The following is a 17025-nucleotide window of genomic DNA, read 5'->3' on the forward strand; positions in this document are numbered from 1 at the left end:
CATCTGGAAAAGGAATAAAATCTACAACTGTGCATTCTTAAATGTTTTACCTACCTGTGAGGCACATATAGACAGTCTTTCCAGCACTCCACTAGAGTACGAATGATCTCCAGGTTATGGCGAAACACAGACCTCCTTGGGTGAAAGCTATGCTTCATTAGAAACTCTAGCAGCCGATTGGCGAGCACTTCATCCCTCACGTTACCCTGAGATGAGAAAATATCGTTATGCATATCGAAGTAGATAATGACAAGTTACTACAATTTATTTCGACAATACATAGTAGTGGCAGCACAAATAAATATGTGAATGTACAACCTTGGGTCTTGCTAAGCTTGTCCAAGACAACACTGTGACCACAATATCCACGACCATAAAATGGATACCCTCTCCTCCATTGCTTCCAGATACAACTAGCTGTAGGAGTGGCCCCAGCCAATGCTTGGCATATGGCCGAAAGACCTGCACATAATAATGAAAAAAATAAAATAAAAAAATAAATAAGTCAGAAAATATTTTTTTTAAAATAGACAAAGATTCTTAACATTTTAATTCACATCGGAATCATCAACATACAGTACAAAGAATTTGTAGCTGAGAGTTGATGTCACTCTAGTACTACAGTATAACAACAAACAATAAAAACAAGATATGTCGGTGTGACTGTTTGAATGCAGTCACATAAATTGATATTCACCTCCTCTGTGTTGATGATTAGCTTTGAAATGAAAAGTCTGATGTTGAGTGATGTGGCTGGATTCAATAGCTTTCCATGTAGAAATTTCATCCACGGAGGAAGGTCACTGGGGACATTTCCCTATTTCACGAACAAAAGGAAATCTTTTACCAATGACCGTGACAATCCTTTTTTTTTTTACGATAAAGTCAATTGACGTAGCTTATTGACCTGTTCAATTTTGGGAGTTATGTTGTTCCTTTGCATGTGACCAATGAGAGCTGTCATGGTCGCCATACATTCATGTTGATTGAGCTCATCCATTTCCAGGTCCACTGTTGCATCTGGGGAATAAGGTGTCTCCTCTTTCTGTTCAATGTATAATTTCCAGATACACAAATAAGATCACATAAATGATATGGTTCAAAAAACTTGATAAGTGGATACAACTTACAGCCTTTGCTATAGTGCGTCTCTCCCCTTCAGGCTTATGGGAGCTGTAGGAAAAACTTTGTACGCCAGTGGAGAAATCAAACTGACTCATCTCCTCGCTCAGACTGCTGTCAGCCATGTAGGACTGGGAGGATACATATACTGGTGCCTCTTTAGACACCAAACAAAAAGACAACTAATATTGTATTGTTATAACATCAGAAAATAAACACCTAATAATAAATACCTCCATTCTCCTCGCTCACTTCTTTTCGAATCATAGTATATTTCTTCTTTCTCTCAAGAGGGACCTGCATTGATAGTGCATAAAGGATGAAATGTTGCCTGACATTTTTTTTTTTCCCAAACTAAAAAAATATGCTAACATACCTCGATGACAACTGGGAAACTGTAGGTCCTTTCAACATCAATGATATTTTCCAAAATGAACTGATTCTGGGCAAGTTCAAAAGAAAAAAGAAAAAAAAAGGACAAAATCTTAATTTAGTTGTGACACATGAATTAAAATGGATTTTACGGTTTGGCCGCACCTTTTCTGGTTTGTCACTGAAGAGGAAGCCATAATAGAATTTGGGCTCATTGAAGCTGCAGCTGATGGCAGCGATGGCACAGTTGTACGCAGCACAGTGATACTGTCTCCTAAGCTCGAGGAGCTGCGTCTCTCCAGCCATATTCTCGGTGAATGTTTCAAAACATGACCTGAAAAAAAAGAATTGAAAACATTCCGCTTCATCATTTAGTCATAGGGAAACCAGTACATAAACAAACGGCATCTGTGTAAATCAAGGCGGCATCCTACTTGAGCAATTTCTTTGATAGCTCGTTCCCTTCGGTTTTGTCTGTACCGCAGTAAGATGAATTGATGCGCGATTCCTTTGAATAAACTTCCTCTTTGGGAAGCCGAGAATACAGAAGCTCCATCAGCTTGAAGCAGCCATTCTTCTTCACCAACTGCATCTCAAATGCCGATTCACTTGTCTAAAAAGAAAACAGACATTCATCGTGAACGTGTTCCTCAGATGTCACGAAAACGAGACTTTAACTTGAATGATGAACTGTTAGTAACAGAAGATGCCATAAAAATATGAGTTGGTGAAAAGGAAAGGCAGTAGACACGTTATCATGGGAAAAAAAAAAAAAGCCAAAATCAAACCTTAGCGAAGCGACTGAGGAGCAAAGCCATTATGTCCGTAACGTTTGCCACAAAGAAGTCAATGAGTGTCTTGGTGCTACAGTGAGAGGTGAGAGGCAACAGAACTCTTTCCATCATGGCCTGAAGCACACTGCTCCTCGGCACATCACCTTGCTGGAACGCTCCATATATCGCACACAGCAGCTGTAACTGTCGTTCACTGCTTGGTCTGATCACACATAGAAGGGGAAAAAAAAGTTTAAAAACACAAATATATACTCTAAATGCTGACAACAACAATAATATACTAATTGGACATTATAACTGAAACAATTTAACGTGTCTTATAGTGTATTCGTTTCGTGCCATCCTTATATTCTCTTCATCAATTTCTTAAGAATGAATAAACACTGCATTAATTATTCAATCTGAACTAATAGATTACAAAAATTCACACAGACCAAGGTAATTAAATCTTTCATAGATAAAGTACACAACCCCAGAGAAAATTTACATTAATGCAATTAATCAACTTCACTCACCGTTTAGCAATTCTTTGGAAGCATGTTTGAAATTGCTCCTCCATGATGTGTTTTCTGTCTCGACACAGAATCTCGGCAAGCAGTTTGAGCAGAAGTGGGCTCTGAGAAAGCTCAAGGGCATCCAGTAACTATAACAGAAAGGATCTTTAGTTATTAAAAAAAAATCCCCAATTCCAGTTAAACTTTTACTTGACAGACAGACAAACACCAACACTAACCTTTCTAATACAGTCCATGTAATTGTTGCGGTGAAGGGACCCCTTTGCAAATTCATCAGACTGCATGGGAAAGTGGGAGGCCACCAGGCATTCAAGTGCTTTCTGCAGCTCAGCCAATGGTTCCTCCGGGACGATTGTAAAGAAGGGCAACACCAGCAGGGCTTGACTCTAAGACAGATGAGGAAAAAATATGAAAAAACACTGACAAACAGAAACTGCAATAAAATGGAGTAAATTAAAAACACAACTTAAAATCGCAAGAAAGATCAAGTTCACCATTCCAAAACCAACGGAACTGTACTCGAACAGATTTAATGTGGCAACATTTTTACCTTGAGATTCAATGGTAGGTTCATGTCAACCAGGAGCATGGTAAAAGTAGAAAACACTGGCTTGAACCCTTCATGGTTGACATTGGAGCACACAGATGAGTCAATCTGATGAGAGGGAAAATATGATGAAGAACAAATATCAGAAGCTTGATCGGTTATGCAAAATGTGATTGCATGCAAAAAATATTTCAATATACAACTGTTAACTGGCCTAACCACACGTCTCTAATTATTATAACTAAATAATAATTATCCAGTTTCTTTTTTCAACTAAGGGGCATTAAAACAACATAAGCCACTTATTTGGGACCAAAATGAAGTTGCATCAGAAAATACCTGTAGGAGTTTGGAGAGTAACAGAAGTGTGGCAGTTTTGCTCTCTGCATTTGAAGCATGTCCACCCCACCAGGACTGCAGGCTATTCCATCCTCGTAGCACCTCCTCCACTAGTTGTTTTCCCTGAGTTTTCCGAAAAGAGCGCTCTCGGAAACTGTGGTCCAGCATGCCATTCAGCAACACACTAACCTGAGGTAAACATGATAAGCAGAAAGGTTCAGGCTCAGGTTTTGAGTTTATGAACGGCCAATGATTGGCTTTGTGCAGTGGCGTAAAAATAAGTAGGGAAAGAAGAAGAACAATTTACCATGCTGGGGTTGAGAGAGGAGGCCATCATGAGACGAGGTACTGTCGTATTCATGTTTCGAAGCAGCTCAGTGTTGATGGCCGCCGGGAAGAGGCTGTAGAAGTACTCGGCATGGGAGAAGCTCAAGAAGCTCTGGCAGTGACTTCCAGTCAGCAGTATGTCAAGTAGCTGCTCACCCTGTGTAAAAATGTACAAGAGCGGAAGGAGTGCAAACAGTTATCAACTAAATGTGCTAAAATCTGACTGTACTTTAAGTTACTTAAAGATCACGGACGGGACTGACCATTTGAGTAAGAGAAAAGGCAAGCTGAAGCAGGCCCTCCGCGAGCTTCTTGGTGTTTATGTCCAAGGATGGAAGTGACTTCCTGTCACCGGGTGCTATACCGTTATACACCGTCATGAGAAGTGATTTGGCAGGATCGGCATCCTTCATTACAAACACCACCACCAGAAAAATAAAATAAAATATGATCAACGTAGCAATCAAGGTCTGTGTATAAAAGCAAGTAAGGACAAGTACCTGGCTCTTCAGAATGGACTGGAGGAAGCCGGCTTTGTGGATCTGCTTACATGAAGACAGAACCATTTCTAACTGGCCGTGGTGCCCAGAGTGGTAGAAGTCTACTGCACATAGCGCATCGACACTGAGGAGCAACAAATACCAATCAAATGACATCGCTGTTAGCCTTGAAATTGATTGGCAAAGACAAAAAAAAATTACATGAGCAAAATACCTTTTATGTGAAATTCTTTTCTTCAAGCTACTTTCCACTCCAGCCCGGTATGGTGAGGCCAGCAGGGCTTTGAGAAGAGGAGTGCAGACTTCAGGTAGATTCTTAATTATATCCACATCTGCCATGTTGAAACCAACAGAGGATGGCTCACACACCACCATGGCAGTCAGCTCAAAAAATATTGAACTGAAAACATCTTGTTCCAAAAGCTGTGAATGTTGAGGGAAGGTACTTTTAGTCGAAATAAACACGCAGGGATGGTGACAAAAAGGGATTTCACGCCCAGAAATCTGTCTCACCTTACAAAAGTCCTGACCTCCTTTGACAAGCACCATAGTAGCAAACTCCAGCAGGCGAACAATGATTGTACATTTGCTGTAGTTGTACTGCTCCACCTCTATTGGAGTGAAGTGAGAGTTTTTCTGGCCATGATGGAAGCAGCTCTCCGCTGCAGCCAGCTCTTGAGTTGCAAGCTCAGTCAAAAAGAAACGTACAGCTTGCAGAAAACTTGATTCTTCCTTGGAATCTGGGAAGGAAATATGACTCTTTAATTTCAGTACAGCAGCAAGCAAACATCAAGCCAACTCGGGTTTAAAAGTGATTCCCCCCCTAATATTCAATCACATTATGCACCATAACACATTCACTGCCATAGACGTCTTTAGATGGTAAAGATTCATTTCTTCCTGCACGCACAATAAAACACAAAATGCAAAAAGCTTTTTCTTTATGCATCAACTAGGTATTAAAGCAACCACAGTAAATTGCAGCGGTTACTTAAAATAGTTTAAAAAAAAACAACAACTTTTGTGTAGTATCCAAGAACATTCAAAACATGCGGACATCTAACTTTAACACATTCACTGCCATAGACGGCTTTAGACGTCAAAGATTCATTTTTTCCTGGACTGGCAGTGAATGAGATAACCTTGAACTGATTTCTGATGACAAATCTAACTTACTAAGCATGTGATTAGGCCTAATTATATGCAGACTGATGAAGGTGTTGTAGCAGTCGAGGGCAGCCAGCAGAAGGTCCATCCACTGCAGAGTGGCTCTTACGCTAAAAGGCCCCATCAAGTTCCTGAGAGTAGGTTGGGAGAGTAGACCTCCACCTTCAAACTTTGCGACCAGGAAACCAACACCGCGATCATTTAGCACACCCTCCAGCCATTGTGGTGGAGACTTCTTTCCTACATTTACATCATACACATCGAACAACAGTAATTAAAAATATATTTTGCTGCACAATTATTGATAATAATGATCTCACCTGGGAGTAGAGGCACAAACTCATAAAAGAGCTCCAAGCATTTGTGGCGACATTCCGTCTGAGGTCTTCCACATTGTTCCAGAAGCCAAAAAACCATGTCGGACAGGCACAACTTTTCATCTGCTGGAAAGCCCCTGATCGAGGACAAAGTGGGAAAAGAATTACAATGTAAAATTTGACCCATCGCAACACGGTATTGGGTCGAAATGTAGTCTTGTACATGTGCGTGTCTGTTAACTACCAACCTTGGGATGCGTCTCTTGGCACTGTGCTGATTAAGAGAGGGGGCCTTGTACTTGATAATCCGTTTCAGATGATCGATGGCACTGCTACACTGTTGCAGTGTACCTGTGGATGTAAGAAAAGAAAGTAATAGTTGGTTGATAATAGTTATACAGTATGTCACATCTTTTCCATATATAATGGATGGAGATTGTTTTATTTGTGTATTTTTGTTCTGTTTTTGTTCAATTGAAGAAGAGGTACCCATTGATCGCTCATCTGTGTGCGCAAGAGCCAGGCTCTCGACAAAAACAACAAGTACTTCAAAGATGAACTGCTCCACCAAGGAATTTTCCTCCCTGGAAGAGGAAAGGTCGTGCAAAAACAACACGTTAGCATGATAGTCTGAATCCCTCAAGTCATAATCATCTCCCAATCTAATTTGAAGTTCTTAGTGGCTGTATAGCAAAGAAACTCTCGCACCTGAATTGCCTGTAGATACTATTGAAAGCTAAAGCTGCACCAAGCCTTTTGAAACCATTGGGGTGTAGAGCCAAGCTGTAGATCCGCTTAAACAGTGACTTCATGTTTGTGGGGCTCTTCTCTTGCTGCTTTGGGCTGGTTTGTTTGATTGACCATTTGACAAACTCTTCAATGCAGCGGCCACTGAAGTCTCTGAGTGTGCTGTCCTTAGGGTCAACAACACCATCCTAACAACAAACAAATCACATTGTTGTCCAAAATAGGGCTGCTCGATTATTGAAAAAAATAATAATCATGATTATTTTGGCAATAATTGAAAAGATTATTTATTTTTTGGTAGAAAACTAGAAAATGCATAAGCATTTACATATATTAAGACCAATTGAAAAAAATAGAAACACTATAATTATGTAAGTTCCTTTAGGACTGTATAGAATTGGTAATAATATATATTATAATAATATTTATTTATGTTGGCAAAACTTGTGCAGTACGAAGATAATTTATTTTTTGGTACAAAACAAGAAAATTTCTACACATTTAAAAATATTAAGTCTTAAAAAAAAATAAATAAATAAATAGAAACACTATAATTATGTATGTTCCTCTTGGACCAAACCGATTTTATAATAATTTACAGTATATTTATGAAAATATATATTTATTTTTTATGGTGGCAAAAATTTGAAGTTTGAGTGCAGTGCACTATGCAGTACGACGCTAATTTATGTTTTGGTACAAAATGAGAAAACGTTTAAACGTAAAAAACAAATAAAAAAATATGAAGACAAATAAAGTTATTTGTAACACTATAATTATGAAAGTTCCTTTTGGATGAAATTAAATTTATTAGTTAGTTTAAATTTTAAAAAGGTGAAAATGTCTAAATTTAAACATCTCAAAAATTAGTATTAATAATCTTTTTTTTTTTTTAAACGATTATGCTGATTTTGTAATTGTGCAGTGTAATAATTGAATTTCGATTAATTGCACAGCCCTAGCCCAAAAACAAAACCGCACATCTTATAATAGAGCAGCAAACTATTAAAAACAATAACCTGGATGGAGATCTGGAAATTTGGCAAAAAAGATCGTTAGCAAGTGGATGACACTTTTTAAAGTACTTGACTGACTTACCAGAATGGCTTCAAGAACAGCTACTGTATCCTGGCTCTCAAATTTCTTGTTGTTAGTAAACCAGTGGATTAGCTGCATAACCAGTGGTTCAAAAAGCTGCCTCGTCACCTGACAAAAACATCGATTTTGATGGATTACTTCACGTATCACACGCCTACCATCGATGTTTCAGACTTTAAAGTGTGACTCCTTTACACACATGTTCCCTTTCCTGTCTTTACATTTAGTGATGCATACCTGATCAACATCACAGGCCAGACGCAGCAACACAGGAAAAAGTCTTTTGTGCAGCTTGTACATTGGTGGCAAACGGTTCTCTCCTTCCACCATCTGAGCACTCTTCCCAACCATGTAGAGGACCAAGCTGTGGAGCAGCTCACAAGCTGCTACCTGCATCAGAGATCAGTTAAAGGAGAATTTGCTTTATAACCGCTGGAGAGCAAAATATGATGGTCAAGGACACACTTTGGTTTGTCTGTCACTCGTGGACAAAGCAAGTTCACTGATCCGAGGCAGGAAAGGGTCAAGATAGATGACTGGCTTCATATCGGCGAATGGTACAGCAAAGCTGAGCCTCTTCTCGGTATCCCACGCAACAAACTTCTTCATCATCTCCTCTGATGAGACCACTAAGTGACAGAAAAGCGGCCAATGATCAATAATAACGATGACAACTGCCTGGAGCAATAGCAAAATAAAAATTACACTGTGGAAAATGAAAAAGAAGAAATAATTGATTAGCTGTCTGAATCCATACCAGTTATGAGGTTCCTGTTGAGCTTCCCACCCAAGTGACCGAGTAACTTCACCACCCTGAGCCTCACCATGGTCAGAGGGGCCTCCTCCTGTATAATGGAGAGTTGATTGTTGACAATAAGTCTACACAAATAACATGTGTGGCATGTGGCAATAATGCACTTTTTTTTTTTTTCAATTTCAGTGACTATTTAAACTTGCTTCTGATAAAATATAGCCTAATAATTGTCTTTTAAAAAGGACATTTCTAAGCAACCCCTAAACTTTGAAATGTTAATAAATACACTCCTCAAAAACTGAATATTGAATACTGGGCTTTTCGATAAAGTTTTCAGATTAACCAATTTCACCTGAAAGACCAATATTCCTGACTTTTGTGAGCAGTTGCAGTGTATAATGTGCACAGCTTCCTATATTACCATGGCAAGCTGGTTGGACTTCTTTAAAAGTCTCGTCATCACTCGGCTGTATCCAATGTCAGTTCTTGAGGACAAAGAAGACATCACCTCCCAGACGCTATCCTCCTTGTCTAAGAAGTCAACAAAGAGATGGTTAATATATCTCCATGGACAAAAAGTAATAGTTTTTTTCCCCCCATTAAAGTGGCTATTGATATAGTTTGCTGACAAATTAAAGGCCTACTGTCATTGGCATTAGTTTTGAGGTATCCATCCAGGAGAGGGAGGATGATCTTGTAGCAAGGCTGCATGGTGTCCAGAGAGATGTGGCTGGACCAGCCCTCTAAAGCATCTAAGGCTGCATTAGCCAAAGGGACATGGCTAAGCCCCAACTTCAGGGCCGCCTGCATGATGAAAAAGTGCAGGTATGGAGACTGGTCGTCTTCTTGAGACAACAATCACTTTTTGAGACTAACGGGCTTATTGATTTATCCATTGCAGTTTGTGTTTATTTCAGCAAACTCAATTATTTCTCAGATGATGCTTAGCGGCCTTAAACATAAACAGTACACTAAACCAGGCACATCGGCACAGTCTACCAATAAAATGTCATTGCAAATGTTACTAAAGACTACAAAAAGAAATGTGGGACTCGCCTCCAGAGCAGGACAGTACGCCTTGATGTCCAGCGCAACAATGTTGTGATGCAGCGAGAGGACAAAGGTCAAGCAGGATGCCAGCAGTTCGTCTTTGTACTGCTTCATTCTCACACAGACCTAATCAGACAGACACAATTCATTCACAAGTTCCTGGTAAAAGCTTGTTATTAGATAAACAACTACAATTTAATATTTGACGTCATATTATTCAAAGAGATTCTACCTCTTTCCCAAACTTTGAGAAGAGGGCAAAACAAGCACTTTTCACTGTGTCACTCTGAGTTGAAGCTGAGCTAAGGCCAACTCCCTGAAAAAAAAAAAAAAAAAAAAAAGTCATTAGTAAGCCCTCCTTGACTTAACAAAATACCAAAATAGATTTCTTGAAAATATTGTTCATTGATAGATTACCTGGTAATACTTATTTTTCTTGGCAATTTTCATGGTGACCGAGAGCAACTTGTAAAAACCACTGACAAGTGGGTTTCGAATTGAGTGGACGATAACTTTGTGGCTGAAAGGGTACATCCAAGTTTGGAAATACTCGACATGCTTATAAAGCAGCAGTTCACTGTAGAAGCAAAAAAAAAAAAAGATTGGTCTCAGTGGATCAAAATGGACATCTTGGGTTGTTGGGATTTAGGCAGCAAGACTTCACTGTGAATCAATTGTGTGAAGATACAAATATGTTCATTATTTGCTCTACATCACCTGCAAAAGTCAACTAAATTAATAAAGGCAGTGAAGTCTTTCATCTTATTGGGCAAAAGATGAGCCGTAGGATCAGAAGAAGGCACGACATGAGACACATCTTCTGCACCCTGACAAGGATATGGAGACAGGTTTTCATGAAGTATGCAACAATAATGACTTGTTTGTGAACAAGTACGCCGTTAATGTGTCCACTGAGTGCAACCACGCACCTCCTCTCCTGGTGTGACCTTTTGCAATGACAAGTCTAATTTCTCGATGATCAGAAGAAGTGATTTGAGCAGCTCATCGTAAAGAATGTGACTCAAGGAAACAAGAGCGGCATTCTGACTTTCAAATGCTCCATCCAAAAATCCTGAATCCTGAAGGAGGGGGGTCGGGGGGGGGGTGTATTTTTGCAGTCAGATTATTCATTCAAACAGCTATTCAAGATACATATTGTACTTGTACCTTTAAGCGATCACAGTCCAGCAGGTCTCTGTATAGGGCCAGATAGTTCTTACTGGATGGAACCTTCCACTTTCCAATACGAATTTCAGGTGAGCCAAGCGAATCGTTTTCAGAATCTTTACCCTTAAAAAAAAATTTTTTTTTTTAATTATGAAGCGGTTAATCAAAACAAGATGTGTAAGGATTCCATGTTGTAAGCAAAGGAACATTTAACTGACCTCAGTGACCATAGGTTTGGAACAAACACGGATCAATCCTTGGTGCACTAAAAATATTGTAAATATAAAATGAGGTATAAATGAATTTCAACATTTACATTTTTTTTGTTTTTTTTGTGTACTGATCCCATGATCTGAAAACATATGTGAACACCATTAATCGAGGCCCCCATATTTGACACTATATTATGACTCTGAATGTCTTTTGTTTCACCTTTGTGTGAGGCCACTTTTCCACCCACATTGCATAATTTATTTTAGCCATTTTGAACTCCGGTCAACTTACCCACAGAGCTAATGAAACTCCACAGAACGGGTCCTTTAGAGGCCATGGCCACCAGCACTTTGATGATGGCTCTGCAACAAGCGATCTGCATTTTCTCACTGTACTGAGGGAAGCTGTCAATCTGCACAACCAGGAGACGTTCCAGTAGTGGAGTGTACACCTCTGGAACCTGAGGTCAAAGGACATGGGAGGTCGGGAGTCATGACAAAATACAAATAAGGTTGCATAACAGAACAAGTTGCTGGGGAAATTTGGAAATACTATTATTGTCCAATTTATTATTACAGTAAACAGAATCCATCAATCCATCCATTTTCTCAACCTCTTCTTCCATTTAAGCCAATGATTTAAAAAAAATAATTTAATACTAATTAACTCTTTCCCTGCCGTTAACGGAAATTGACGTTAAAGGAAATCCCAACGAGTACTGCCATTAACATTAATTGATGTCAACTATTTTATTTATTTATTTTTTCTCAATGGGAAGCACAATATCTTGGGCAGCTCTGGTTTTACGAGTGAGCAGATTTTTATTTTTTATTTTTATTTTTTACACCCACGAGCTTTGGCCAGCAGATCGCAGGCGGTGTATGAAATTACAATGAAACATGACGGAATCTGATGAAATTGAACGTTTTCAAGGATGACGCTAATGATTAAAGCATTTGTCCCATTAAATATAATTCACAAATCGGAACTAAACAAAAAATATTAGAGTCAAAGTCACTGTTGTGCAGAAAATGTATCTTTTCACAAAAAGCTCGTTTTCTCCTTTTTCCTCTCTTTTTCTATAGTCGCTTATGTCACTCAAATGACCAGTTATGAGTAATGCATCATACATAGAAACGCACCTTTTTTTCTAATGAAAGAATGGAATCCAATCTTTTATATGGTGCCCTCCATGTTTATGTAGTCATAGCACACAATAGTTTACCTTGAAAGATGAGTGAAAATGCTCAAAATTGGCTGGCACTGTGGGTGTTGTAGTTAAAACTCAAAGATTTCAACAAAATAAACAAAATAAAAACTATAACAATTAAAACTAAACAAAAATTAAAAAAAAACTAAATAGATAAATAAAAATAATAACCAATGAGTTTTATTGAATTGTAAACAAAACTAATCAATGTATAAACATTATCAGCTATCATGGGATTTTGCAAAAATAAGTAGATTGACGAATGATATCAATTCCCATTAATTCTAATTGAACCATTTCATCTTGAAAATTATGTAATGCAAAATCCAAGTATTTAATCAAAATAATTGCAGATGGCTAGAAGCTTGTCAGGGCTGAGTAATTATGATTTTGTGACCTTGTCCAAGTGAATGAGGACGCTTGCTATAGAGTCCAGGAAGCTGGGCAGTTGGTAGAAGCTTTCGTCCTCCCCATCTGACTCGGTCAGATACATCTGTTTACAGCGTTGAATCAGCTCTGTGTACATCAGTTCCACATCTTGCGGGCAAACTTTCTTGCATGGCTTTAAAGTGTGAGAAAATAAAATTGTACACACAACAAAATTGTCAAAATTCCCATTTGAACTTGTGAATTTCATAAAATCCACATTCAATGTTGTCCTAAACGCAAACTTACAGCTGCAAACAATCCATATCCTCGTATGGCGATGGATAGTTCTTTGTGTGTTGACTCCATGGTCTTAATAATGTTGCAGAACTTTTGCATGAAGAACTTCAACTTACTTTTGTGCTCCTCGATATTTGCCGCCACAAGCATTGAAACCTGAAAATGCAGTTTTAAATAAATTCACACAGCTTTATCAAGAAATTCTTTGCAATGGAAAATTATATGAATGAGATTAGTCACCTGCTTTAGAAAAGCTTCAAGTGCATAGTAACTGGTTTTCTTCATTTCATTGTTGATGTGACCACAGAGCTTGGACATGGCATCAAACACCTCCCGGTAGTGGGTTATGAGGCAGCTGCTGAACTGGGATGAGTGCCTGGCGAACAATCGAAGACCAGCTGTTTAAAAAATAAATAAAAATAAAAAAGAGAGAGAGAGAGAGAACTATTAGTAATTATTAAAAACAGAGTTTCAAACTGACTGTACGACGAAAAGCGTAACCTCACCATAAGTGACAGCATATCGATTCATTTCCATCTAAAAAAAATAAATAAATTTGACAGATTGACTTGGCGCATGCAGACATAGGCCTAAATGTACACAAAGTGCCAGCTTCTGACAGCACTGTGTGGAGCTCCCAAAAGCATTTACCTGTGGACTAATTGCCTTTAGAGAATACTGAAAAATTTCGTTGGATGTTGCTGGGTCTGGAAGTCAAAGACAAACACTCGTCTTTTAACCAACAAATAAAGCTGACTAACAGAGATGCAACAAAAAAAAAAGTAATAACGCCGAGCTCACCTTCATCCATTGTTTTAGTGAAGTTAACCATAAGAGCAGTGATTCCTCTCAAACAACCAGCGACTACAATGAGTTTGGGCTCCTTTGTTGTAGAAGTCATCTGCAAAAATGATAGTAAATTATAACTGTAGACATGCAGTATATAAACAAAAGCCAGCAATTGGAAGCTCAAATGTTAATACTACAATCTACTTGAATCATACTTTTTTTTTTTTTTAAATATGGCAGAAAAAGTATTTTAGGCTGCATTACCTGTTCTTTTAGCTCTCCTCGATAGGCTTTGTAGAGTTTGTCAGAGTAGTTGACCATCTCACTGGGGTGAACCTCTGCAACAACTCCCAGCAATTCGTACATGGTGCCAAGAACTAATGAATAACAAATTTAAAAAATATATAATCAAATAATTTTATTATAAAAAAGAATTTTCACTGTTATGAACACTTATAATTCTCCAAGAAAACTCAAGCCCTTACCCGAATCCGGAAGTTTGCTCTTTTGACAAAGTTCACTGTAAAATTTGGTGAATATTTCTCCAATTCTTAACTCTGCTGCCACAGTGGAAGCTTTTGTTGTGAGAAGAACCTATTGCGTAATAGTTGTTCATGACAAGATAACTATCAGATACATTTTATGAATTTGAAAAGATGTGATGGGGGGGGGTCACAAAAGATACCAACCTTAATAAGCAGCTCCAGCACCGCTGTCCTACACTTGGCTGATTTTTCCTTTGTATACACCATCATACATGTGTCCTGCAGGAAGGACATAAACAATTCTATTTAGCTTTTTAGAGAAGATTTTTGTTCTGTTATCACCCTAATCTGTCAGAAATGATTATATAGTAATCTGGTAGTCCAAATTTACCCTTATGTCAATGGCGTATGTCTTCTCCCACCCTTTGACCCTTGGAGAAAGCTTGTCCAAAAACTTCTCCAAAAAACACAATGTCTTAACCCTGGCATCCCGGAGCTGGGGAGAAACATTTCATTACGTTATTTATCAACATTAGACATTTTTTTTTCTTGCTGTACTCTCAGTTCCCACCTCATCCTGTGGTAAGGATTTCTTGATGAAGATGAGCAGCCCATAGTCTTTTGAAAACAACAAGGATGTCTGTAAAGCTTCGGGACACAAGATGGCAACATATTAATAGCACATTCAAACATTTTGTTGTTGTTGTTCCTGAGGCTGTATGTGTCACATATTTTTGGTACATGTGCAGTAGTAGCCTACTAGTCACCTATGTAACATAGGCTGTTTCAACAATGTCCCACACCTACAATACGTGCATTTAAACTGATATTAACAAGATGCCTTTAATAAAAACTTAAAAGTCAAAAGTGAAGTTGTGTTTGGGTGTAATTAATGTGCCCTAATAAGCAAAAACAAAAACAAAAAACATGTAGTCGACCTACTAGTACACCAAAGTTGTACTACTTGTGAGGACAAAGAGCATGCTAGTAGTACATGCTAGTACGGCTACAAATGAACTATTCTTGGTTGCCGTTGTCAACTTTTGTGGATAGCAATGACATACATGACTGAGAATGTACACTTTAAAACTTAGTAGAGGGGGATGTTGCAAGAATAATACATTAGTCGTCTATTGAACTTGTAAACGCCATAATTTGTTCCATCTTTAAAAGCATTCGCGTTCAAATTAAGGACGCATATTGGGTTTCTGCTACGTTTACGACATATTTTGGTGAGAGTCCACTGGTTTACCCAGTTCATTGTCGCTGGGTGTTAGCATGCAAGTCTGCCCCAGGTCTCCTACTAGATCTTGACATCTCAGGGACGCACGACGGGTATCGTCGTCTCCGAGTGACTCGTGAAGTTTCAAAAGGAACCCGTGAATCCCTCCGGCGGAGTTGCTTTGCGAAGAAGACATAGCTGACCTAACATTAAGTGTCGGTTCGTTACTTTACATAGTTGAGCAGTCAGTGACTTGAAGCTATTGCACACAAAGTGCACTCAGCAATTCAATCTCGTACCCGGAAGACTTTGGGACAGGAAACAGAATCGCACGTTTTCAAAATAAAGTTATGTTAGCTATCGATTAAGGGGCCACAATTTTTCGTCGACTAGATACTGGTCCTGATGCTGCCTCATAAAACACTTTAGTACCATTTGCCTTTGGCGAGGGGAAACATAGGACCACCAACCAGATGTAAGTATGCCCAAAAAAAAAAAAAAGAACAAAATACAGGGCGATTCAAAAGAATGAACCTATTTCATGATCAAATATTCAATGAAGGAAAAATACCAAAAAATAACACTTATAATAAAAGTATTCTAGTAACAGTCAAGTTTTATTTCACATGTTACAAGTGTTCAATATGGCCTCCCCTTGCAGCACGAACAACATCAATACGATATGAGAAATTTTCCCACACACGTTGAAGCACATCGGGATCAATTGAATTGATCGCGATTGTTATTCGATGTTTTAAGTTTTCCAGGTCAGTTGGTAATGGCGGAACAAAAACTTTATCTTTTACAAAACCCCAAGACAAAAAAAAATCACAAACTGTGAGGTCAGGAGTTCTCGGAGGTCAAACACAAAGAGTTTTTTTTTTTATATATATAATTTATTTATTTATTTATTTATTTATTTATTTATTCATTCATTTATTTATTTATTTTTGCTGTCGCTGTCAGACGCACGAGTCTGTCAGTGTCACGTGACAATTATAGAAAAGTGGGAAATCTGAACTTACAACCACTCATTCTGATTCATACGTTTACTTACGAAATATTTGAGCAGGAAATTATTATTCATCGTCATTATTTTTTAATCACCCTGTATATGTCTTTTATTATTATTATTATTATTATTATTATTATTATTATTGTTGTTGTTGTTGTTGTTGTTGTTATTATTATTATCATTAGTGAACCAATGTACAAGACGCTATGTATCTTAATATTTAATGCTCAAATACATATATAAAAGCGCATGCACAAGAACAACATGCATGCAAACTCCACACAGTTGTGTCTACGCAAAAGTTTGAATTGTAATTTTAAAGGAAGGGAGAGTTGGAATTTTATGGCAATAGCGACTAAATATTGTGAGAAAAATATTATTTTATATTACAGGAAGAAAGTTTTAACCTAACCTATCTTTGGAGTCAATTTGACCCTTTGATTCCTCTAAATATATTATTAGCATCATTTCTTTTTTCATAATTCCTGTGTTGTGCTAATTTAATAGGGACGTGGGTTGGGGCGGAGCGTATGGAGTCAGAATCCAAACCCCGTAAACACATAAAACGTGATATTCGTACACGTAACTGATCTACATACACAACACTTG

At 38.2% G+C, this 17025-nt stretch overlaps 1 protein-coding gene across 2 annotated transcripts in view; it reads right to left on the bottom strand.

The window, feature by feature from the left end:
- prkdc (protein kinase, DNA-activated, catalytic subunit) overlaps nt 1-15853 on the bottom strand; it is a 28151-nt gene extending 12298 nt beyond the window's left edge. Inside the window, exons 1-50 of one of the 2 annotated variants that reach the window (XM_077509043.1) lie at nt 15432-15853; nt 14751-14827; nt 14571-14675; nt 14384-14458; nt 14180-14288; nt 13959-14071; nt 13707-13806; nt 13557-13612; nt 13412-13442; nt 13146-13303; nt 12915-13061; nt 12637-12801; nt 11321-11489; nt 11035-11081; nt 10817-10939; nt 10579-10728; nt 10367-10476; nt 10067-10226; nt 9882-9965; nt 9656-9775; nt 9244-9403; nt 9021-9130; nt 8603-8690; nt 8311-8474; nt 8083-8235; nt 7846-7953; nt 6709-6935; nt 6486-6584; nt 6249-6347; nt 6004-6137; nt 5693-5923; nt 5030-5256; nt 4731-4939; nt 4517-4640; nt 4280-4423; nt 3997-4173; nt 3690-3878; nt 3354-3458; nt 3022-3189; nt 2804-2931; nt 2283-2490; nt 1929-2107; nt 1660-1828; nt 1499-1564; nt 1356-1419; nt 1131-1279; nt 908-1045; nt 698-817; nt 319-462; nt 55-206 (exon numbers count right to left, since the gene is read on the bottom strand). In XM_077509043.1, coding sequence (XP_077365169.1) covers nt 55-206; nt 319-462; nt 698-817; nt 908-1045; nt 1131-1279; nt 1356-1419; nt 1499-1564; nt 1660-1828; nt 1929-2107; nt 2283-2490; nt 2804-2931; nt 3022-3189; nt 3354-3458; nt 3690-3878; nt 3997-4173; nt 4280-4423; nt 4517-4640; nt 4731-4939; nt 5030-5256; nt 5693-5923; nt 6004-6137; nt 6249-6347; nt 6486-6584; nt 6709-6935; nt 7846-7953; nt 8083-8235; nt 8311-8474; nt 8603-8690; nt 9021-9130; nt 9244-9403; nt 9656-9775; nt 9882-9965; nt 10067-10226; nt 10367-10476; nt 10579-10728; nt 10817-10939; nt 11035-11081; nt 11321-11489; nt 12637-12801; nt 12915-13061; nt 13146-13303; nt 13412-13442; nt 13557-13612; nt 13707-13806; nt 13959-14071; nt 14180-14288; nt 14384-14458; nt 14571-14675; nt 14751-14827; nt 15432-15597 — 6698 coding nt within the window. In that variant the 5' untranslated portion in view covers nt 15598-15853. The remainder of the gene's footprint in view (nt 1-54; nt 207-318; nt 463-697; nt 818-907; nt 1046-1130; nt 1280-1355; nt 1420-1498; nt 1565-1659; nt 1829-1928; nt 2108-2282; nt 2491-2803; nt 2932-3021; nt 3190-3353; nt 3459-3689; nt 3879-3996; nt 4174-4279; nt 4424-4516; nt 4641-4730; nt 4940-5029; nt 5257-5692; nt 5924-6003; nt 6138-6248; nt 6348-6485; nt 6585-6708; nt 6936-7845; nt 7954-8082; nt 8236-8310; nt 8475-8602; nt 8691-9020; nt 9131-9243; nt 9404-9655; nt 9776-9881; nt 9966-10066; nt 10227-10366; nt 10477-10578; nt 10729-10816; nt 10940-11034; nt 11082-11320; nt 11490-12636; nt 12802-12914; nt 13062-13145; nt 13304-13411; nt 13443-13556; nt 13613-13706; nt 13807-13958; nt 14072-14179; nt 14289-14383; nt 14459-14570; nt 14676-14750; nt 14828-15431) is intronic. The other variant, XM_077509042.1, reaches the window with a different exon arrangement.
- Nucleotides 15854-17025: the final 1172 nt, after the last annotated feature.

The sequence above is a fragment of the Festucalex cinctus genome, chromosome 20, assembly GCF_051991245.1.
Source record: "Festucalex cinctus isolate MCC-2025b chromosome 20, RoL_Fcin_1.0, whole genome shotgun sequence".
Classification (NCBI taxonomy): domain Eukaryota; kingdom Metazoa; phylum Chordata; class Actinopteri; order Syngnathiformes; family Syngnathidae; genus Festucalex; species Festucalex cinctus.